This window comes from Coturnix japonica, chromosome Z (assembly GCF_054131305.1).
Source record: "Coturnix japonica strain WE chromosome Z, WE-NBRP24, whole genome shotgun sequence".
NCBI classification, from domain to species: domain Eukaryota; kingdom Metazoa; phylum Chordata; class Aves; order Galliformes; family Phasianidae; genus Coturnix; species Coturnix japonica.
This window is the reverse complement of record NC_140702.1, coordinates 38,240,091-38,264,502: the sequence shown is the minus strand read 5'-3', so window position 1 is coordinate 38,264,502 and position 24,412 is coordinate 38,240,091. Positions and strand designations below refer to the sequence as shown.

General features: G+C 37.0%; 1 protein-coding gene across 2 annotated transcripts in view; it reads right to left on the bottom strand.

Moving 5' to 3' along the window:
* Positions 1–8,701: 8,701 nt before the first annotated feature.
* The window catches only part of LOC107306232 (guanine nucleotide-binding protein G(q) subunit alpha), a 118,331-nt gene continuing 102,620 nt past the window's right edge, over positions 8,702–24,412 (bottom strand). For both annotated transcript variants that reach the window (XM_085529918.1, XM_015849185.3), the window contains exons 7-8: positions 14,499–14,652; positions 8,702–13,355 (exon numbers count right to left, since the gene is read on the bottom strand). In XM_085529918.1, coding sequence (XP_085386044.1) covers positions 13,165–13,355; positions 14,499–14,652 — 345 coding nt within the window. In that variant the 3' untranslated portion in view covers positions 8,702–13,164. The remainder of the gene's footprint in view (positions 13,356–14,498; positions 14,653–24,412) is intronic.

The window sequence follows — 24,412 nt, the reverse complement described above, 5'->3', positions numbered from 1 at the left end:
CCCCGGGAGCCCCGGCAGCGGCAATTAGCACCGCTGTCCCCAGGGAGTCCGCCGCCTCTAAACGTGGGAAACACCGCTGAGGGCAGGGCTGCTGTCATCGGCGCCTTGGAGGACGCGGAGCTGCAAGGCAGCTTCTGGGCTACGGCCGTGCTGGGGAGAGTGCCCTGCGCTGGGCTCTTCCCAGAGAGACACTTCGTGAGTCCAGGAACCCTTCTCAGCTCGGCTCCTTTCGCGTCTGCCGCACAGGGTGCTCCCTCTGTAACGCTGTGTCACAGTGCACGTCCCAGGCTTGGGACTGATTCACGTGTTCGCAGACAGAAAGTCTGTCTGCGCAGAAAGTGTGATATTGATGACCTTCTTGATAGACACGATATCATACATACGGTATATTATATGTGACCCTTTTACCCTATTGCAGATCTGAAAAATCAGTATTTGATTTTTGAATCTCTTTTCAAGCTGACCACAGGTCTATTTTCCTGGTTAGCTGAGAGATTTATTTTTGCAGGGGGGAAGTATCAGTGGGGAAAAAACGTTTACTACACTAAAGCTGGACCTCTGATTTACAGTAACACTGACTACATGATGAAATCACCTTTTCTTTTCTACTTCGATTTGTCTGTTTTTCGGAAGTCTCTTTTATTCTGATGCATTACTCCATTTTCCTCCTGTTGCATTCCTTCCCTACTTCCCTTTACAGTGGCTTACCCCACAATGACACTTGGACCTTGAGATGGATTTGATAAAGAGCAGCAAGGTTCTGACTCAGAGTACATGCAACAATGACAGGTGAAACTACATGGTAATGGGGAGATAAATAAATATTTAATGAGTGTGACAGGTTGATTTCCTGACTTCTTCACCAAAGTAGTTGTGTGTATCTACATTGTGAATGTAAAATATTTTTAAAACAAAGCTCACTGCATCTGGTTCTGTACAACATGTGGGAGCAAGCGTTTATGAAGATGTTGGTTCATAATTTGAAAGCTAAGTGTTTTGTAGTGTTGTTTTTTTTTTTAGTGTTACCAACTCTTCACGTTGCCTCCCCAACATGGGAAACAGTGCAGTCAGGGTTTGGAGACCTTCTGAGTCCATTGATAGCAGTTTTCTTTGCAAACATGGCTGTTCTCCAAATACTGTCATTCATTGCTAAACAGGTATCTGCCTTGTTTGTAGCATTTGATGAGCAGTACACAAAGTGTGAGACAAGTATCAGAATTAAGGTTTCTTGGCAAAATACAGACAGCTGCACACAGCAGTACAATTCCCACTGCCCAGACAACATTGAAGATTCAGATCCCGTCTCTGTTCCCACAATATGTTTGGCTTTCCAAGGGAAATACAGAGTTTGTACAACCCACATTTAGACTCAGATATCTCTTACCCTGATTGGCATTACTCTAAAGCAAAAAAATAGACATCTACAGAAGAATTTTCAGGGTTGTACCAGGTAAGCTTATCTTCATGGTTCCAACTAAGTATGTCAGCCCACTTCTTAAGAAGCATCAAAAACATTCCTTTCTGAAAAGGAAAGGTTCCCAATTCTCCCATCAGCAGTTCTTCAATATCAGCAAAATAAAAGCACTGTGATAACATAGCCATAGGCAGGAAAAAGGCAGAGAGAGGAAAAGGGAAGCTACGCAGGTTCCTGTCCCTTATTGGGCTGGGCTTCAACTGTGGATGTATCCATACCATACCATACCATACCATACCATACCATACCATACCATACCATACCATACCATACCATACCATACCATACCATACCATACCATACCATACCATACCATACCATACCATACCATACCACTGCCTGGTGCCATGCAGTTTCCCAAAGAGTGTGGATTCCCTCATCTGTACATCTTTTACTGGTTAGGCTTAAGAACTCTTCCTGACACAATATACTATATTTCATCTACTTCTCCACCCAAGAACAAGTTAGTATTTTGCAGTTACTAGGAAGTTACCTAGGCAACTTATCCCTTGAAATAGCATTTATTTATGTAGTACACTTAAGCTTTCTCCTAATCATCAGTGTTCTTGTCTGATAAGTTGTTGCTGTTTAGAACACACTAGCGCTGCTTGCCTTTTGATTATCCTGTAGCTGAGCAGTAGGTCTGTGTAGATTATAATAAGGCAGTTGATAATTTCTGCTGAGCTCCTGAAGGCTTTGTTTATCCAAAATGTTGCTGTGTCTCTCAGCACAGTTGGATAGAAATATAAACACCACAGAACCTGGCAGCCACTCCTGTCTGTAGCAGCCTCCAGAGCCTTTATTATGAGTTACATGCAAAGAGGCTGCACAGAACATTAAGGTGTATGATGTTTTGTACACCTGTAGTAAGTACCCAGTGATACTTAGCATTAACTCCTATGGCTAATCTACCATTAACCAGAGATTCCCACTTCCATAGATGCAGCACACTAAAAGTGCAAAGAGTTTTAATGCTTAGTATACAGTGACTGCCAAAAAACCACTGGCTGCCAAAAACTAAAGGATCAGTAGGAGATGTATCGTTACACAGTATTTCTGAGGAGATCAGGTGAGATTGCAGAAGCAGGGTTCAGTTCTGAGTTGTTTACAGTATGTCAGTGGTGAAACTGCCTTCTGTTAATCAAAGCACATGTTTTGCTAAGGGTAACTTGAGATTCGCTTAAAGATCTGGTGTGATTTAAAAGTGTTTCAGCTCCAACATCTGCATATAAGGAAAAGACTGGATAAAAGGAAAAAACTTTTTACAGTGAGTGTGGTGAGACACTGGAATGAGTTGCCCGGAGAGGTGGTGGATGCGTCATCCCTGGAGACCTTGGAGGTCAGGCTGGGTGGGGCTCTGAGCACCTAATTGTTCCTGTTCGTTGCAGGAGTTGAACTAGGTGACCTCTAAGTGTCCCTCTCGACTCAAATGACTTTGTGATTCTGTGACCTTTTTTTTTTTTTTTTGAACTTCTGCTGTTTCTTAAACTCATGTTGTATTGTATGCTCTACACAAAAACAACTGGCTGAATGAAAAAGGGAACTGAATGTAGGAGTGTGTGAGACAGATCACGCTTTAGAAAAGCCATTAGCAGAAATTATCAGTGTAGGTGCAGTGAGAGAAGTTACTTCATTTTTGCCTTTTTTTTAAAGTAAGTTTTTCAATATCTGTAAGTGATCTTCTGGGTAATTATACGGAGAGAGAACTTCAATGCTGAATACCCAATACCAATATTATTTCAGTTTTAATCCTTATTTGTGTATATGGTGTTCCTTCAATTCCTAGCTAAGGCTGTACTAAACACGTGAGCAAGAGGGGCACTATAAGAGCCCTGTCATTCACTCAAGAAGTACTGAAGAATAAGGAAACCATTGTTGTAGGCATTCATTGTCATTTTAACCTGTGAAAAATGGATAAAGGATTTTTATTTGGTAGTGGTTTATGTCCATATTTCTGAGGAGTAAACAGTCATACAAGCTACAGAGATTTAATGAGAAACAGACTCCAGATGTTATGTGCCTATTGAAATTGGGAGATTAAAATAAACAAAATACACTAACGATCATGTGGCTTTCTCTTTAGGTGGGTGGTTGAGTTTCTGTTTGTTTTGTTTTACATAGTGATAAAGTTTCAGTCCAGCTGACTTCTTTATTTGCTTTGGCACTTTGTGTACTTTGTGCATTTCATTGCTCTGTAACTCACAGTAGCTGCGCTCCTTAAAAGGAATAGACTCAGAGAAGCCTTCGTTCTGGCCCAAACAAGTCTGATAGATTTAATGATCCCAAATACTGGTGAGGTGAAAAATATCCCAGATTCAACTGTCCTCCAAACCCATGTTATTTACTGTGCTCTTGCTCTACAATACTAATGCCTGGATTGAAAGATACCAATTAAATTAGCACTGAGAAAGCGAACAGTTGATTGGATAAAATCACAAAACAATTGAAAGGGAAATCTGGTCCTTTCAGCTTGTACTTTGAAAGCAAGCTCAGGTTTCCTTCTGACTGATGTTGTCTGAGAGTTACCATCGACAGATTTTGCTAATTGTATTGTATGGTAGACTGACATCATATTTGCAATGTGAACTTATGCCCTAAAACAGTAAACAAGGGAAAAAAAGCAGTGAAAGCCAAATAAAAATGTTGATGTAACAAATATTCTGAGAGGGATCAAAGAGGAAAATGAGAGAATGGTGAAGCAAAGGATTTGTCAGATAATCATTTTCATATAGAGGAAGGGTGAAATAAAAAATTCTCTCTTAAATTCTAAAGATTTACCATGTATGGAAATTTTCTTGAGCATCTCCACATGTATATGCTCTTATTAGAGTTATTAATGTGTTTTGAGGTGACAGTAAATAACTTCAGGTTCAAAGAGAGACATAGAAACAATATCGGCTTAGGAGATGTTTTGGAAAAAAACAAATGTTTCAGTTGCTGGCAGATACTGTAAAGTTTTGCGTTTTTATTTTACCTTCTATCATGTAGTCTAAACTTCACTAGCACTGAAGCATCACCAGAGCTAATTTGTATGAACTGTTTTCACTCTCACCTCTCCACTGGCTCAATCAGAGAGGGAGGAAAGCCAGAATACATTTGCAAAATGTTGTACAGTCATACTGCGGTAGAGTTGGGATTGAAAGACTGATCATATCACTTCTACTCCTGCTCTTCAGTTTGTCAATGAAGCACTCAGTAACATTCAGTCAAATACTTCTGAAAGTTTACCATAGTGTTTACTTATGCTGACTGATGGCAGCGTTCCATTAATTAAACTGCAGCAGATAATGCACCACAGCCACACTGTTCCAATCTTTTGGTGTTTCCCTGAAACTTCATGATGTATTAAAACAGAACAAAATCTCTTTTGAACTTCTGGCAGCAACTTATCTGGGCTTGATTTAGTTCCCACTCAGTATTATTCACAATTATCTCTAGTTATTAACAGACTAGAATGTGTTCAAGCACACCTCCCAGGTCTGTCATCCCAGTCTCATCATTTCTTCATCCTCATGTTTTAACATTTCAGTAAATCCTTAATGGCCAACCAACATTGCTAATGTATTTTGTTCCTGGTATACTTTGACCTATCGGCCTTTTTAGTACCAAGTTATTCTTAAAGCAGTAGTTATTTAACCTTCCCTTTACCATTTTGTATACTTCCTACCTTCTTTTCTGTATGCTGCATTTTTTCCCTTTCCCTACCAATTAAATCAAGATGAAGTTTTTGCCAAATTGTCTTGGTACTATATATATATATATATATATAATTTAATAAGTCTCTTTAAAGTTCTCTTTTATTTATACTACACTGTGCTTATTCTTCTTGCAGAACTCACTCTTAATTTTCCCAGATTTGTAAATCAGCAGTTTTGAAGTCTCAGGTACGTGGATTAATTCAAGGAACTCTCTTCTTTTTGCCCATAAAAGTTGTTGGTTTGAGTTACTAGATCCTTGCAGGAACTGGCTTCAGGTCAGGTAATAATATTTTTCACCAAAACTCACTTTTTTCAAAGGCTGCCACAGATTTTGTGCAAAAATGTTATTTAAAAAGCTCCTGTAATTGTTAAACAAATAAATCAATGTTGTTTTTTTTTACTGGCTAGGCTCATATTCTCCAAAACAAAAGATTCTAACACAGTACAGGCAGGAATAATTAGGAGTAATTAGTTGTATTCTCATTTAATTCAACTGTTTATAGTATTCTTCCTCTCTCTCTTTCTAATCCTAGCAGCTTTAGCTTTTTAGATAATCCACTGGCTCACATGTATTTAATACCCTCAAAATTTTAAGTTACCAGGAACAAAATACTTAGAAAAGGTCTGTTTTACTACAAATGCCAACCAGCCTGCTTTATGCAGTCTTTCTAATGATATAGTTGTAGTCAAAACAAAAATCACTGTTAGTATGTCGCAAGCCACATTAATGAAGAGCCCTGAGAGCTAGCGTTAAAATTGTGTGTTGGGTTTGCAGATAAAGTTAATGGAAAACACTCAAATGAGTCTTTTAGGGAAAGCAGGAATAGAGTCTGAATTGTTGAGTGATTTAATTTTGAGCAAAATCTAAGCTGCAATCAGATTCAGATGAACAAAAAGGGGTGGCCAGTACAGAGAAGGAGGTGATTGTCCCCCTCTACTCAGCTGTTGTGAGGCCCCATCTGGAGTACTGCATTCAGGCCTGGGGCCCCCAGTATAAGAAAGATGCAGAGCTCTTGGAATGGGTCCAGAAGAGGGTCACTAAAATTAACAGATGGCTGGAGCACCTCTCCTATGAAGAAAGGAACTGGGCTTGCTTAGCTAAAGAGAAGGCTCCAGGGAGACCTCATCCACAGATGAGGATTGTGACCTTGCAGTACTTGAAGGGAGCAAATAAACAAGATGGAGCACAACTGTTTACATGGTCTGATAGTGCTAAGACAAGGAGGAATGTTTTTAAACTAAGACAGAGGAGGTTTAGGTTGGATATTAGAAGGAAGTTTTTCACACAGAAGGTGGTGACGCACTAGAACAGGTTGCCCAAGGAGGCTGTGGGTGCCCCGTCCCTGGAGGCATTTAAGGCCAGGCTGGATGTGGCTCTGGGCTGCCTGGTCTGGTGGTTGGAGACCCTGCACATAGCAGGGGGATTGAAACTACAGGATCACTGTGGTCCTTTCCAACCCAGGCCATTCTGTGATTGTATCATTCTGTAAAAAGTTCAAATTTTATGCTATAGTGGGATTTAAATTATGTAATACTAGCTACAAAAATTTGAAAATACTAACTAGCATTTTCAAAGACTCAGAAGGAGCAGGTTAGAAACACAACAAAACTAAGTTATCCACACTTCTTCAATTGTTCAGTATAAGCAGAGCAATTCACACCTAACACAGAAGTATTCTAGAAAGAACATATGTAAGGCAGTACTATGAAAACACTTTCTTTGGAAGGCAGAAAGCAATGAGTGGGATGGAGAAGTGGGAATGTGAACGGAGAAGGACCATCTTTGACAAGGCCTCGAATGCCACAAACTGCAATATGGCATTTTGAATACCTTAAGAAGGAATTCAGTTAATTAATTAGTTGTTTGCTGGGGACTGTTGAAAACCTATATGACCTGTTGGCTTCAGCCTGACTCACAGTTGGGTTCTGAATGCATGTTCAAAAGCATCTTAAATGAGAATGGATTACAAAGAGGTTTTCCTTTTCTTACCACCTCTTTAAAGTTCTTTTCCCCAGATGAAAAAGCAATGAGAGCTTTACCAACCAGAACAGCTACTTACCCCGGAGTGCATAGAATGAGTATACTACTCACCGCTCATGTAAATTTCATGGTTAGGTTTTAAAAGGAGGGAAATCTTTCCCCTTTTTTCCCCATACTTCTAAACTTTACAGGCACACATTTCTACCTCTACCACTTAGGTTAGAATTTGTCTGAACTGTTGATAAGCTCAAAACCCTGTAAATGAGCCTGCTGAAACAGCCAAGCAAGAAGAGCGAAAAACAGTGGTTTTTGTTTTGTTTTGGTTTTTGACCAGGCTGACACAAAGGAGAGGTAAAGGATCAAGCAGCTGAGATACAGGTGCTGATGTTACATAATGTAACATGATATAAGTGATGTTACCTTCACTGAGATAAAACAAATTCTTTTTTACAATTCCCTCTCCCTTATATTCTTCAACAGAAAAGAAAAAGCAATAGTAATTCACTGAAGTCTTTACTTATAAAAGTTAACTGTATTCCAAGAATCTTATTTAAACTGCTGTCATCACATAGTAGAGAAGCAGCTCATTTTTGCAAGTGGCGTGAAATTATACTTCTTCAGCAACCAAAGTCTGAGATCCTCTGACTGACTGCTCAACAGATACAAGCCAGAGACCTGAAGTGCAACAGGTAGGTATCTTTCCACTATTCCTATAGTTACGTAGGCAAACAAAAAGATCAAAGAAACTCTGCTCTTGCAGTAGAATCAACAGCCAAATGCTTAAAAAACATGAAAATTCTGAATGTTTTCTCTTAATGTTCCCATCACACACAAGCCAAAAAAGCATTTTAGTGATACTTTTAGTAATGAGTATCTACAGTTAACCAAATCTCAAGTGTTTCAAACTTTCTGGGTGTATTATTCTGGAAATTTCAATATTTGGATACTGAAGACAAAGCATGTATAATTGAAAAGTAATGACACAACGATACATCCATCCAACACTTATCATAATAAGAAACATTTTGGGAGAACAATAATTCAAGCAATATAAAAGAAAAGCTAGAATTCCAGGAATTAGGATACCGTAGTACAAAGTTAGGGCCAAAAATACTGTATTTTTAACCAGGACATTTCTGAGGGGCAGTAATTACACAACCCACAAAAAAAGAAATAAGAGCCAACCAAAAGAACCCCCCAGCAACCCAACAATTCCTCTCCCTGAAAAATCAGACAATACATGCATTTAAACGACACGTTAAGAACAGCAAATATGATCTTTATTTTTAAATACTGCAAGTTTAAAAATGTATCTGATATCCCCACCCCCAACCCCATAATAATAATAAAAAAAATTGGTCAAATAAGGATTTCCTACAGCATGGTAAATGAGGAAACCAGCAACAGGCTTCAGCTTAGACTGTATTTCAAGGAAAAAAAAAAACAAAACAAACAACAAACAAACAAAACCAAACAAACCCACAGCTTTACAGTAAGATTGATCTGATTTATCTTGTATTTTTACACTGTCTTCAAAATTCCCCTTCATTCCTTTTTTTTTTTTTTTTTAATTTTTCTTTTTTGTTTTTTTTCTTTTTTCTTTTTTTTTCCCTGCAGCATGGCTACTGTGAAAAAGCTTGAGTGAAACTTACAGCAATATCCCCTTAACTAGATAATGACTGGATTATTGATTACATGGAAATGTTTCTGTTTTGACTGATACAACTCAAAGTGTTATGGGTAAATATAAGACAAAAAAGAGGAAATACCAGTAACTCCTCAACACAAAACATACAGTTTTGCAAGACCTCTACTAAACTAACAAATTAGACAAGGACAGATGACTTTAGTTGTTTAATGCATACTAAGTTTTAGAATGTATGGTTTATGTCAAAAGAGGGACTGTATTTACAAAAGCGTGAATTTCTAAGTTACAGTAGTTGACTACATAAATCATCTCCATTTTAGTTTCCTATCTTCTGATGGTCTCTTCAAAACATATTTATTTTACTGGTCTCTTAGCTAGAGGTAGGTCATTTGTAGGCCTTGTTAATGTGCTGTGCACACTTCATTAGTTTACAGTATGCAGGATAACCATGCACAGAGCTTCAAGAACAGCAGCACATATAATAAATAATTTGGGTAAATTTTACTTTTTCCTGTGGGTTAACATGTCTCGTGTTCTCCTAAAATGCCATTCTTTTGTGAAGAATGTATAACAAAGAGAGGGTCCTTAGGTTGAGTAATCTGAAAGTCTTTTGACCCTTACAACCAAAGGCTGGGAGCCTAGCAATGTCTTTATATGCAGCCCTTTTCCCCCCATTTAAGTATTTGCAACTCACGCAGTCACTTCTGACTGATATCCAGCATAAAAGTCTCCTCCGCTTTCAAACTTAAAAAAACTCATTCACAATCATGTGGCAGTAAGATTAAAAATTACAGTTCATACACCTCGACAATCAAAAGAGTCATAGTTATAAAAAGTAAACTGCCCTTATAGCTGCATCATCCTACATATGCAAGGACAGTGCCAGACAATTAGTGAACAAGGCAAGTTTAAGGTTTCTGTAAAACACATATTACAGCTTTCTTGTGCTAGCGAACATCTAGAATACACAGGTCACCAAGACGTTTTCCTTCCCTCCTCACCCATTTGTGACATTCAAAGAAATCACATAATTTTGGCAAAGTTAAAAGGGTTTCTGTCTTATTTTTGCCTTCTGCTTCATGTTAGAGGCACAAACTTCTGGACTCAAGTACTATAAGGCATAGTAGAAATCACCAGTTAAAACAACAGCAACGACAACAACACAATAACAACAACAACAGTATATTGCAAGTGGGAACAGCTGTGTCATTTAAAAAGGAAAAGTTTCTTGTAAACTGTCACACTGCAATGCTGTGTTAGGTGATTTGTGTAAAGCTTGCCCTGGCATGCTATTTTTTTTTTTTTTTTCTTTTTCTTTTTCTTTCAGAACATGCTCAAATGATTTAAACGTTGCCACAGGTTTAACTTACTTAAAATACACCAGAAATGAAGACCAGTGGCACACACTCTTTAAAACTTCTGCAATCACAATATAACTACAAACCATGAGTAAACTTCTGTTTTACTTTTATACAAAACTTAGAACAACACGTGCTTCTCCCGGGCCTAATATTCCACAACAAAAATCAAAATAAAACAAAAAACCACCAAATCAAACCTCAGTTAGACACCAATAGCATTTGCCAATGCATTCCCAGGTTAAAAGAAGTGTTATTATCAACTGTGGAACTGTAAAACAAGAAGCTCTGTTGCACTTATGACAATACCCAGGACCAACTCTATAATGCTGTGCAGTACACTCAGCTGCTCTGATCACCTATTTATAATGTAATAATGTCAGTGTCACTTTTTACAATCTACATCCATCTGCTTTAGCTTTACTATAAAAAAAGCTTTAACATCTTACAGTTGTTAAGAATGATGAAGTGACATTTTGGTTGTTATCTAAAGCTTCTGGAATTTCTACAATACTGTTTAATTCATTTCATGTTCTGGGTTATTTTTGGGTTATTATTATTATTTTTTTTAATAGAGAAACAGCATTTACCCACAAGTATTTATGTGCAGTAGCTTGAATCATCTCTAAATTCACTTTTCTAATCAAAGGTTCTCAGAAAGGTACAAGTAACCTAATGCAAATGTGTCAAATACTAAGAGCTTATGTTCCAATCCCAGATATAACACCTTATGTTCTCCTCACAAAACTGGTTTCCACATCTGTACAAAGCCCTGTCAAGCTTTAAGCAGATTCAGATGTGAATGACCTCTGTCTGGGTGTCTCCAATTTACTTCTACTCAGGAATGTGCAAATGATTTTATACAGCACGATGCTAGTACCGCTCTGTACTACAGATTTTTTTTTGTTTTGTTTTGTAAATAAAAAACAACAACAAATCCCTAGTCAGAAATAAACTGACAAAATTTACATTCTTCTCTCTTAAAAAAAGTAAATAAAATAACATTATTTAAAATGTGAATTAGCTATAAGACATACAATACAATTACATAGATACATATCAATACAGCACATTCAATTTGCCAAAAATTAATGATTACAAAGCCAATATGGATGCTGCCATATATATATATATATGTATATATATATATAGATGTATGTACAATGATTATAGCATTCATAATTGCACTATACCTACAACCAGTTTTAAATTACAAGGTGTTTCACAAGGGACCAAACTTATTACCGTTGTTTTGGACTTGGGAGGGTTAAGGATGAAAAACGTCTCATTAGTACTTATTGTTAACTTTGGTAATCAATTAATAAGCCATTCCTTTTCCCACCTCCCACCTGCTGCTACGAGGCAGCAATTTCTGTGTTAAGTGCATTCTAGTGCTACTTGGCAATGCAGACAATCAATCTAATTACATGCCTGATCTCTGAGTCTTCTGTAGCTTGCTAGCAATCATGCACCTGGTCAAAAAACACCTTTCAACCTAAGCTGCAGAATAAAGGCTCAACAATGTGTGCTGCATTTTTGTTGTTAAAAAAATTGCACATTAAAATCTCAAGAATGATTTTTTTCACTGTATCATTTACATTACTACATCATTTCTAAAGAACATTGAGAGAGGCTATTTTGCATGAAAGCCTATCAAATGTCTGTGAATGAGTTAACAAGCAACCTTCTCAAGAAAGGTTCCTGTATGTGATCCCCCATCAATATTTTTTTTGTTGTTGTACAACTAAATGTGCCTTGATATTATCACAGAAAACAATCTCATGCCATGTCTGACATAAGGAGAGACTTGAACTGTCTGTAAATTAGCAGACCATATGCATGCGTGTGGTGCACCTTGTAGCACATTCACGCACAGAGTTGTTTTTGGTATTTGAAAACTGAACACTTTCTGATAAAGGGAACATAGGAGCTGATGTTGTTTGTTTGTCATTTGGCAGTTGACTCAATCAGGTCAGTTCCCAACTCATCAGTTTGGCATTTCAATCAGTATCTCATGTTTCAAGAGTATTCATATTATAAAAAGCCAGATTTGGCAACATTATTTTAATGCAATAAAAATTGTTTTTGTACTATGAAGAAAAAACAAAACCACCACCACCAAAACAAAACAAACCCCAATGCTTAAGAAGAGCTCTAACTAAAGAAGGAAAAAAGAACACTGTTTCAGGCTGTAGCCATTGGGGAAAATGTAGTGTCTATGACATTTCTGTTTGGCATCTGTGAATAAAAGGAGAAAAAAAAATGGCACATGGCAATTTAAAAGAGATTCTATCATATTCAACATACATCCTAAGTTGTGTTTTAATTATTTCATTACTGTCTTCAACACACCTTTCCAAACAATGAAAATTAATCAGTATTCATACAAAACTCTAATTCTACTCTGTAATCTCAATATTCTAGTTGCAAAAGAGAAGACAGAATGAAAACACTCATGTCAAGAATTTAAAAATCACAGTATCCATTCTTTTGATCCTTCAGAGAAGTACATACTGTAAAGTTAAAATGGTCTGATGAATTCAATTCTAATGACAATATTTTCCTGACCAAATCAGTCAACAGAAAATGTTTTTACTCAGGAATGTAACTGGGAAAAAAAGGCCATTGTACCTTCAAAAGAGATAAGAGAAAAAGAAGGAGGGAAAGAGAAAGGGATAGGGAAACAGTAAACAAGCTTGATTTTGCTCTGATAGCAGAAATCTGCTATCCTTTATAAGTGTGTGACTGAGAATTTCAAATACATTGAGTCACAAGGTTTTGCCTAAAAAATGAGGAAATGTGCTGTGAATGTACTTCAGCATCTTTTTGTTTTCCTCCATGTAGTTTAAATGAAATCATAATATTAACTACAAACTTTGTGGAGATTCACAGAGTCCAGGCCGGCAATAAATTAGTATTATGCAAATTGTTTTCACAGATCATACAGTCCCTCCTGTATATCTTCAATCACACAAAGTTGGTTCTGGAGGGCCTCCTAGGCACAGTTAGACCAGGTTGTACTCCTTCAGGTTTAACTGTAGGATTGTGTCCTTGACAGCAGCAAAGACAAAGCGGATATTCTCTGTGTCTGTAGCACACGTGAAGTGGGAGTAGATAATTTTGTCACTGTCTGGATTCAGGTCTACGAACATCTTCAGGATGAACTCTCGGGCCGCCTGTGCATCCCGCTGCGGTCCTGGTAATTAAGAAAATAAAATCTATTTTCTTACAGACAATTCAATATCTGAACTTCTTTAACAGTGAAATGTCTTTGTCCCCTCTCTCAGCTCTTCATTCCAGTGTATGTCAAATCTTCCAGTACCAACCATGGAAGAATGCCTTCACATGATACACTGTCTTTTTGAGAATATCTTTGTCCTTTTGCCCATGCTTGCCCCACCTTGTTACCAGAAGAAATCAAATCAAACCATAATCTTGTTTGTAGAGCTAAGTTCAGCAAGAACTGTATAATCAAGAGACAAGGACTCAAAGACTTCCACCTCTGAACTCTAACAGCCCTACCACTCCTAAATTTTTCTTTTTTTCCCCTCACCCATGGCAGATGGCAGAAGAGATAAGTTTTCCCTGAACTGCTTGAATATTGCCTGTTTGTTTTTTTTTTCTGGACAAGCACTTAACACAGGTGTTATCTCAATTTCAGTGTTGATAGCACAGTATCTTGCACAGCCTTCTCACCTTTAGGATGTCATCTAAGAAGTTTGTCATTTGAAATATACTTGAAAGAATGAGATTCTTTTCTATTCGACTGTCAGTTTTCTCCCACCCTATCAAACTAAACTTACTCATTATTATTACAGTCTGATCCCACAGCCTGTTCACTGCTTAAAACAACCCTCAGACACACAGTCTTATACAAAAGCAAACCTCAACTAAAGAGTATGTGAGACGATTTGTAAAGCAAGGAATGTGTTTTCATTTATTTTCAGCTCTTACACTTCAGTTCCAATACTCACTCCAACTAATGAAAATAAACAGAATCCGGTCCACTGCCAACATGATAGTACTGATCTAAAAATTAACTATTTCCCATAAAGAACTGGTTATTAAGTGTACTGTCCCCCTACAGACAGTAGAAAATGAAATCATGAATGATTTCAAAATGAAATCTAAAAACTACACAAAAGATTTCAATCATATTTTTTAAAAAATTAGATGAATATAATTTGCAAAGGTTTTTTCCTGGTTTTTTTTGTTTGTTTTTTTTTTTTTGGGTGTGTGTTTTGTTTTTAGGTTGTTGTTGTTGTTTTTGTTTTTTTAATTACATTTTGTCAGTATGGCAGTGTAAATAGAGAATGAGCTCCGATGTCAGTATACTTACCATCATACTCCGGAAAATAATCAACTAGATGGGAGTACATAATTTTCTCCTCTAAGAGATCCTTTTTATTTAAGAACAAAATGACTGAAGAATTCTGGAACCATGGATATGTGATAATTGTTCTAAAGAGTGCTTTGCTCTCTTCCATTCGATTCTGGAATAAAACAAAGAAAAGAGAAATTCAAGTAGTCAATCAAATATTTAAAGAAATACATGCAATCAATTTTAGCAATCTTATTTTAGTTAACAAACAGAGCCTTTTCATGTTTTCCAACTTCTATTCAACTACAGCTAGTATGTAAGCAGCTAGGTAAACATGCAAGCCTTGGTTGTTTTTTTTTTGAAACTTAATCCCTCATAAATATTCTTTATAAACATATTATAAATATTTATAAATATTCTTTAAAACACAGGTTGAGAAAATGAACGCCAGAAGTGATACAAATATAGAGTCAGATAGAGTCAGACTATGCAGAGTTATGACCACCCATCAAACTTGTGACCACTGAGATGCATTTGATGAATAACAGGGAAAAGAATAAGAGAAAAATACCTAAGGAACAATTCAAGTTTGAAGAGCATTACTTATTTTACAGGCCTTTCTTGAATTCTAAATAAGGAATTATATGATTCATACAAAGATCAGCTTTAAAATAGTCACAAGTAAATTTGGTATTTGAGAATGCTTCCCCAGTGTCCAAGAATTGTAACAAAATCTTTTAAAATTGTTAAATTTGTCACTAATATAATTGGGTCAGCCTTTAATTTTAATTTATTGCTTAAATGCTTCTTAACTACTTTTTTCATTATAGCTGAAATGTAAACAAAGCCTATATCTCTATTTATCATTTTTGACACAGCAAAATTACATTATGATTTGAAAAAATTCTGAAGAACTGCTAGGTTGACATCATGTGGTTAACAAAGCATTGGAACAGATGGAATTCAAACCCAGAAACTATATCCCTCTCTTTTATTGTCATTAAAGGAGCTGCCTACTCCAAAGAACTGTTTCACCACCACCAGGAAGAAACTGAATCCTGCAGATATTGCTGTTGCTTAGTGAAACAACAATCCATTAGAAAACTCAGTTTTCCAATAAGTGTATCTTGCATTAGTCTCCATTTTAAACAGACCAACAGTATGCACTAAAAAAATAAAAAATAATGATTTTGTAGAAATTTATGGTTTGATGGTCATCCTTTATAGAACACAATCTTCAAGTGATTCATAAAGCCTGACAAGCATTTTGGAATATGGATGAAAACAGAAAGCCGGATTTATAGGTTGAGAAGCTAATGCATAGAGTAAGATCTTTTTTGGCTTTCAGTCAATTCTTACTTCTTATCCAGTTCAATTCTTATGAATCATATTGATTTCAGCGCCGCCAGGATTTCATTCAGAAATGAGAAAAACTGAAACATCAAAAGAGCTAAGCATAAAATCTAAGTCACTGGATTAACTGTTAGTCAGACTTCTCCACATTATGTAAAGACTTCTTCTCTACTAAAGGGCTCATAAAGAGGTAATAAACAAACAAATCAGAAATGAAGCAGATCTCTATGACTTCAGAGAGTGCCATAAATTCAAAGCCAATTGGGAATCCCCAAAAAGGAGACTTCCTACTACAAAATCAGTGTAAAAGAGCTGCCTTAGGAAAAAGTTGTATCAAAGGAAATCATTAGAGCCTTGAGAAATAATTTGCAGAAGTGGTAAGCCAGCAATTGCAGTCGAGAAAACTGAAAGAACAACTGAACTGCTTTAGGCATGTAGTTCAGGACGTCAGTAACCGAAGTCAATAAAATACTACCAGATTATCCCAGACTCCTTTACTTCACTGTATTCACTAGTAAAACCACAAGTTCCATTTCTAAAGAAGTCACTCACTTCCAAAGTTCATCTTCAACTACATTCCAGGATACGCAATGCTAAATATGAATCTATTCCTGAATCTTGCAAAGTAGGCTTTGAAGAGGAAATAGCGGACCAGTGCTCCTGCTAATTTTATATTAAGTTATCCAATGCTAAATAAAATGAAATGGAATTCATTGACAGAGCACACTGACTCTAATGATACAAGGACCTTGCCCTGTACCGCGGTAGCAACTGAGGATATTGGGAAGGTGAAATAAAGTCTTGCATAATAACTCACATCTCTGGGGAATGGTAACTATTTCACTATTGGTACATTGCTATAGACAGCCCTTAGAGCATCTTCATGTGCAGAGTAAAGCAAACAGCAGCAACTAAGATATCAGAAGGGCTGCAGGAATATTTTCTGAATATATGCTATTCTGTAATGTTCCACAAACACAAATGTCCTTAAAAAAAGATGTCTGTAGTAAGATAGTACTGCTAGAACATCAAGAGAACAGATTAGACAATTACATGGATTCAATGCAGATTTCACTTACACTTACACTTACATTATCACTTACACTATTAACAAGTGTCTTGTAAAGTCTTGTAAGAGTGTAAATTAAGAAAATTCATTTAAGAAATTAAGAAATTTAATTTCAGTTCATTGCATGATATACACAGCATTGTGTATATTACTAAGTAACTGCTATAGTCAGTGCTACTTTACCGGATGGAAAGTTACTGACTTTGTAGGAAAATATTGCCATTTGCATAGTTAAAATGAAGAGCAAGTGGAATTGATACTTGTGGAGCTAGCATGAAAAATACTCAACACAAGCCCTAAAGATTAAGATTATGACAATTATTTTTTATCTTATTAACAAGTTAATAACCTAGACTCAGAAAAATACACAGGTCACTCTGAAAGTAATGTCTCCTATTTACTGCCACAGAAATGAAAACAGATACAAAGAGCATAATAATAATAAAATAATATTTAAAGGACATATCTGCTGACACCTAGTGAAAACAGCAATTCCCAGCTGAAAAAAACAAACAGTGCTTTGATAGACTAGAAAATACTAGGTTCAGCATTAAGCTGAAACAAAACAGAAGCAGTGATGGAGATTCACTCAAAAATATAATTGTCTAGAGAGTCATCTAGTGGGTAGAATGCAAGTTACATATTGAAAAAAATCTATCAAAATTTTTCTTATAAACTGTTAAGAACTTAAGTAGCATCTGTTAACAAAATTAGGAATTCACAAATTTTTAGGGATTCAATTTTACTTAAGTATTGGGAGAAAATGTGGTGAAGCAGACAAACGTTCTTAAATTAACAGTTTCCCTGGTATAGTAAATTTATGCTGGTAACAAATGTTTATTCAAGTGAGAGGATAGTCAGAGGATGATAACTGCAGAACAGGAGGTACTGGCATGAGAGCTTCATAAAAAAAGCTCTTACAGATTGCAATATTCCTTAAGTTGCTTAGCATTGAGTAACACACTATATTATTTTATATGACATGGTGTGAATGGTTTTTGTCAGAAAGTCTGCATTAAGAATGTCTCCACTATACAACAAGGACTTCCAGCAATTATTTAAACAGAAGAACTGCCTGGCTGCACAGAAGACCCTGTAGTGTACTCCTTGTCTAATAGGGCTGCTAACTGAAAAGTCGGGAAATAGCAAAGGAAATTGGAGGTGGGAAGTAAGGAGATATTCCTCTGCTATGAAAAAGAATAAATATGGGATCAAAACTGTAAGTGCTTCTGATTTTTACCACCAGTATGAAATATAAACTTGAAGCTACACTGCTGTGACTGGCAATTTTGATAAAGGACTCAAAAAGAGACTACTTCAAACAGGGAGCTCAGAAATAATTCTATTTGGTTTGCTTTGCCTCGAATCTTTCTGCAAATAACCCTCACAAAACAAACAAACAGAAAGCAACAACAAAAAATGCTGCTGACAGAAGTCAAATCCATTGCCGAGAATTGTACTTCCAAATCACCTGGAAGAAGTCTAACCACTCCAACAATGTGAAAGTATATTGCAATGTTATGCATCTAGCAAAGGTAAAAATAAATAACAACTGAAATCCATGAAAACTGACATATTCAGAAACCACCAAATCACAAAAATACCGCCAAAATAGAAGTAGTCTGAAAAGTGGTCAAAACTGCAGCATAAACATTGCTATCATATTTTTAAACTGAAAAATGAATATTCTATTGATTGGAATGAATGACATGATTGCTACAATAATAAAATTCTCATCAATATCCTCCTGATAAAAACAGAGAAAATATATTTAAAATAAAACTGTTGTTGAAAGCTGCTACTCTCTAGTCAGTTTTTACATTGGTTACTGAACAAAAGAAATGGCGATATTCTTTGCCAGTGATTGCTGCCAACAGCAACATTTACCAGCAGCACTTCTGTCAGCTTACCAAATGAGTTCATGAACATTCAACCTCTCATTTCCATTATTATCCACCTACTCTGACAAAAAGAAACAGGCTCCAGCTCTTCCATACACAAATGCTTAATACTTTACACTTTAAATGTATAGGGTTCTTTATCCACAAACCAAAAAGAGAATATGAATGTGTGTGAGCCTGTATGAACAAATATAGTACACACAGTAGACAGTTTTGGCACAGATGATTAATGTGTTATTTTCTCTAGTTTCCAAATAAACAATGAGTTTTGGAGATTTTATTCACTGTTAACATTGTTAGGCAATTATGAAGACCATTTGAGGATTTTAATTATATCTGGGAGTTTGTATTATCCCTCTGCCCTATGCTCAGTTCTTCTGGATTGCAGAATGTTGAAAAAACAGGCAACTGAAGAATAATTTTTATTCACGATGGAGAAAAAAGATATCTGATCTCAACATTGTTTTCTTTCAGTCTTCATGCTAAGCCATGTAGGACCAGACTGTGAATAAAGAACACAAAGTCCTCAGAGAAAAGTGGAAACATGCCCAGATGTGAACTGAAATATAGTTCTGATGTAAAAATGAAACACGCTCTACAGATAATTACCTCTGTGAAGAGTGGAAGTATTCTAAACTCCGTGTCCTCGTGCCATCCTTATTTTTGGCTTACATTATGAGTACATATGACTGGAACACTGTACTCATTTGTCACCCATTAACAGATCACACTGACGAACATTACAGAAGTTCCACCTAAATAATTTGGATACTCCTTATTTTTACAGATTAATTTTGTCCCAATACAAAACACGAGCATGTATGATGGCACCTACATCCCTGCAGACTTTCAAACACTTCTAATATGCTAAACGTTAACTGAATTTTTTTTTAACAAACCAAGAAACACTGACTACTCAATTTTGGACAAGCTAGGTTTTCCATCAACCAAAACAACTGACATCTTTTGTCTTTGTTCAGCACAGAAACATCACTTAAAGCCTCTGTTCCTTTGGTTTTAATTTGTACTTGTGGCAGAGGCACAGAAACCCTAATTTTCTGAACATCCTGTTCTGCCTTCAAAGAAGTATTACTTCTAACAGGCTCAGAAAACGGTTCTTCGATGTAAATTAAGTACAGTGAAGAACTGAAATGTTGGATCAAAACAGTAAATGCATCAATTGAAAGAGGTGGTACTTTCTAAAAATTTAATTGAATCTGTTGACATCTATTTGATAACTAAAGGCACAGGAAGGAAACACTAGTTTAAGAGAAATTAAGTTACACATTACTATTTTAAAGGTAATAATCTTAGCTGCAGCTATATTAAATAACTAAGGCGTAGCTTTAGAATTTACATATTCTGCTCTCTTCAGTATTTTCCTAGGTTGTAACAGGTGAGTACCTGAAGACTAGATGGATCTTCTATACTGTAAATCAGTGTGATCTGTTAACAAATGATGAATTGGTACAATGTTCCAGTCATAATTTTCTTTTGATGTACAAGATTAAGAAATACTACAAGTTCAGAAAGAAAAAACAGAAACTCTAAAAAAGTACAGATCTCTACTTGAAAAGAAACTTCTTTTTAAATTAAAAGTAACATAAAGTACATAATCCTTTAAAGGTTATAAATTAAGAATCTGGATAGGAAGTATAAAGGAATTAGATAATAAAAGTAAAGATGATTTGTTCTGTTTGCTTCGGTATCCAAGGCTAGTGAAAACCCAGCAAACGAACCTCCTACAAAATACAAATGTTTAAAGTAATATTAATGTTAATGTTTTAAGAAAGGCAGTGATATCTTAATTTGTTTGTACTTGGTTTCATTTATCAATGAAAATGAATTCCTTGACAAGACAAAAAGGAGAAACCACTGTTTTCCTAAGGTACAGAGATGAACATTTAAGATACTTGTATATACCTGTCTAGGTTGATCTGAAAGTAACACCTCCTATTTATTCCCACAGAAATTACAAAATATATGAAAATCACAACACAGTTTGACAGAGCAAAGCATCAGTTATGGAACACTGTTTTCCAGCATAGTTACCATCATTAACTGTACATTTTCACTGGCGATGAACAAGAGCCTGCATACTACGCTCATGACAATCAGCACCAGAGCTGACTCACTGTCATTGTTACTACTGCTGAAACACACCACCCACAGCCTCACTGTGCTCACATCCACTGTCTGATCTCCATAAAAGTTTAGCAAGTGTCAAAGAACAACAAGGGACCTATTTCTTCCATGTGAAGGAATTCAATTCTACACCTTCTCTGTTTTTGGAGATGTCAGAAGGGTGACTATCAAAACTGCTCTCTTGACTTTCCAGAGGGTGGACTTTGACCTGTTCAGTATACTTCTTGCAGGGGTCTCTTGGGAGTTACTCTTTAAGGGTAAAGGGGTCTAGGAAGCCTGGATGCTCCTCAAGATGGAAATCTTATAGGCACATGAACAGGCTGTTCCCAAAAGACCAGTGTGGATGAACCAGGATCTATTGTTGAGACTCCAGAAGAAAAAGAGAGTCTATGTTCTCTGGAAGCAGGGACAGGCTACCTGGGGAGATTACAAGGAAGTTGCTAAGGCATGCAGGGCAGAAGTTAGGAAGGCAAGGAAAAAAAAAAAAAAAAAAAAAAAAAAAGCCCACCTCGAATTTAGATTGACCACTACAGTTAAAGAGAACAAAAAATCCTTTTACAAACACATCAGTGGTAAGAGGAGAACCAAGGAAAACATCCACCCCTGTCTAGATGCAGTGGGGAATGTGGCCACTGGGGATGAGGAGAAGGCTGAAGTCCTCAATGCTTTCTTTACATCTGCCTTTAATAGGCAGATCAGTAATCCTCAGGGCACTTTATCTGAAAGTCTGGGATGGAATGCAAAATACACCCCCAGTGATTCAGGTGGAGGCAGTTAGAGAGCTCCTCCTCCACCTGGACTGCCACAAGTCCATGGGACCAGATGGGCTCCATCCTAGGGTGCTGAGGGAGCTGGCAGGGGTAATTGCTGAGCCACTCTCCACCATCTACCAGCACTCCTACTTAACTGGAGAGGTCCCAGAGAATTGGAGGCTTGCTGATGCGACTCCCATCTACAAGAAGGGCTGTAAAGAGGATCCGGGGAACTACAGGCCTGTCAGCCTGACCTCGGTACCGGGGAAAGTTATGGAACAAATCACCTTGGGTGAGATCAGGCCCAGCCATCAGGGGTTCATGAAAGGCAGGTCATGCCTGACCAACCTCATTTCCTTCTACAACTGGGTGACCAGACTGGTAGATGAGGGAAAGGCAGTTGATGTAGTCTACCTAGACTTCAGCAAAGCCTTTGACATGGTCTCTCACAGTATTCTCCTGAGGAAACTGGCTGCCCATGGCCCAGACAGGTATACCTTCCTTTGGGTAAGGAACTGGCTAGAGGGCTGTGCTCAGTGGATAGTGGTTAATGGAGTTAAGTCCGGCTGGCGAACTGTTACAAGTGGTGTCCCCCAGGGGTCGGTTCTAGGGCCCATCTTGTTTAACATCTTCACTGATGACCTAGATTAGGGGACTGAGAGTACCCTCAGTAAGTTTGCAGATGACACCAAGTTGGGAGGTGGTGTTGATCTGCCTGAGGGTAGGGAGGCCCTTCAGGGGGATCTGGATAGGCTGGATTGCTGGGCTGAGGTGAATGTGATGAGGTTCAACAAGGCCAAGTGCCAGCTCCTGCACTCTGGCCACAATAACCCCATGCAGCACTATAGGCTTGGGGCTGAGTGGCTGGATGACTGTGAAGAGGAAAGGGACCTGTGGACCTAACAATCTAAACTGATATTTCTTACCCAGTTTGTACTGGGCAACGGATGGTTGCCTACAGATTATTTTTTTCATTAGTGAACACCTCATGATATTCAATGCCTTTGTAGCTTTTCAGCATATAATGGCACCTCAAAAATACATCCTTTGCTTTTTGATAAATCATACATTTTTGAAATTTTTTTAGCTTATTATGAGTTTAGAAGAGTTGTGTATATTAATTTAGCAATACTGAAGAAATTGCATCTTTTCTGCTCTCCTCTACCTATAAAAAGTTCAAACTTTCATTATTACTAAATATCTACATGAGCTATACAAGTTTATTTATATTCCTTCTTGTCTACCAGAACCTCCAAAATCACAAAAATCACATTTGTATGAATCCGGATTTTGAAACTAGAAAGAGCTGTCTCTAGTTCTCCCATAATTGCAAATGCTTACTGGCCTACTGCAAAGCAGAAGATTATTTCAGTATTTATTATCTGTCCTACATAAGGCTCTCACAACTGGACAGTCTGAACACAGTCTCTTTTTCTATGTATGTTGTCCACTTGCAAAGTATTCAACACCTTGTTCCTCAGAACTCTGAAGACTTAAGACCACCAAGGGAATGAAGGTGTATACTGTGGCCAACTCCATTAAAAAAAAAACACCTGGAGAGACATTAGCAAAGTCTCTCAACTCAATATAGACTCATCTGATTTATAATCCAAATACATTTCTTTTGAGTAGGCTAAACAATGGAAGAAACAGACTTACAGTTTTAAGTTTGTCATGCATTACATTTTCAAACACAGGTCTGAATCTTGAGGGCTCTAAAACCATTTCAGAATGGTGAAGAGCTGTATAAAAACACATGCACTGAATAACAAATAACAATTCTTAAGATTTGTGTTTATAGATTAGAATGATATTAATGAAATTATTTATTAGCTAAAAAGAAACCAACAGATGATTTAAAAGTATACTTTTCTTTGAGACTTCAGGCAATAACGTACAGTGGACTAAATAGAGAAAGAAAGTAGTCTGCCTTACAAAAAATCATACCGTATAATCTGGTCATACAAGAAATGCAAATGGAGAAGCAGGTCACTGAAACTTGTTGGGACAGATCTTTAAAGTAAGAGGCACACGGATCAAAGCAGTATTAGACTCTATCACAGCATCACACTGATGCTGTACATACAAAGAAAGAATGGCACTTACAATTCGGTACAGAAATTTTAACATCATTTCCCAATTAGAAATGAGATGCAAGAAACATCTTCAAAATGAAGATTTTTACAGCTTTTACAGTTTTACAGCTCTCCAAGGTATAAGAAAAACGGTAAAATCAAAACACCTTTAGAAGTAAAATAATCTTTTTCTTAACAGCGATAAAGCAGTTACAGAAAAACTACCATGACTTGAGGTATTCTTTCGGTCATCAGAGAGCCCAAGCATAAATGTGATCTTTAGTGTATTCCCTTTGATTAAATAGACAAACCCTTTTGGTCTAGAATCACAGAATCATTAAGGCTAGAAAAGATCGTGAATCTAGGTCAACCTGTCAATACCATGCCCACTAAATCAAGTCTTTAATTGCCTCATCTACTGTTCTCTTGATTCCACCACTTCCTGGGGCAGCCTGTTCTAATCCTTCACCACTCTTCCAGAGAATAAATTTTTCATAATATCCATGCCACACCTCTCCTCATCTAACTTAAGGTCAGGATGCCATTAACTTTCTTGGCTACCTGGCTGGCTAGCAGACTCAGATCTTGGTACAGAATGCATCACGATCACAAACACTCATCCTGTTAGGGGACTCCA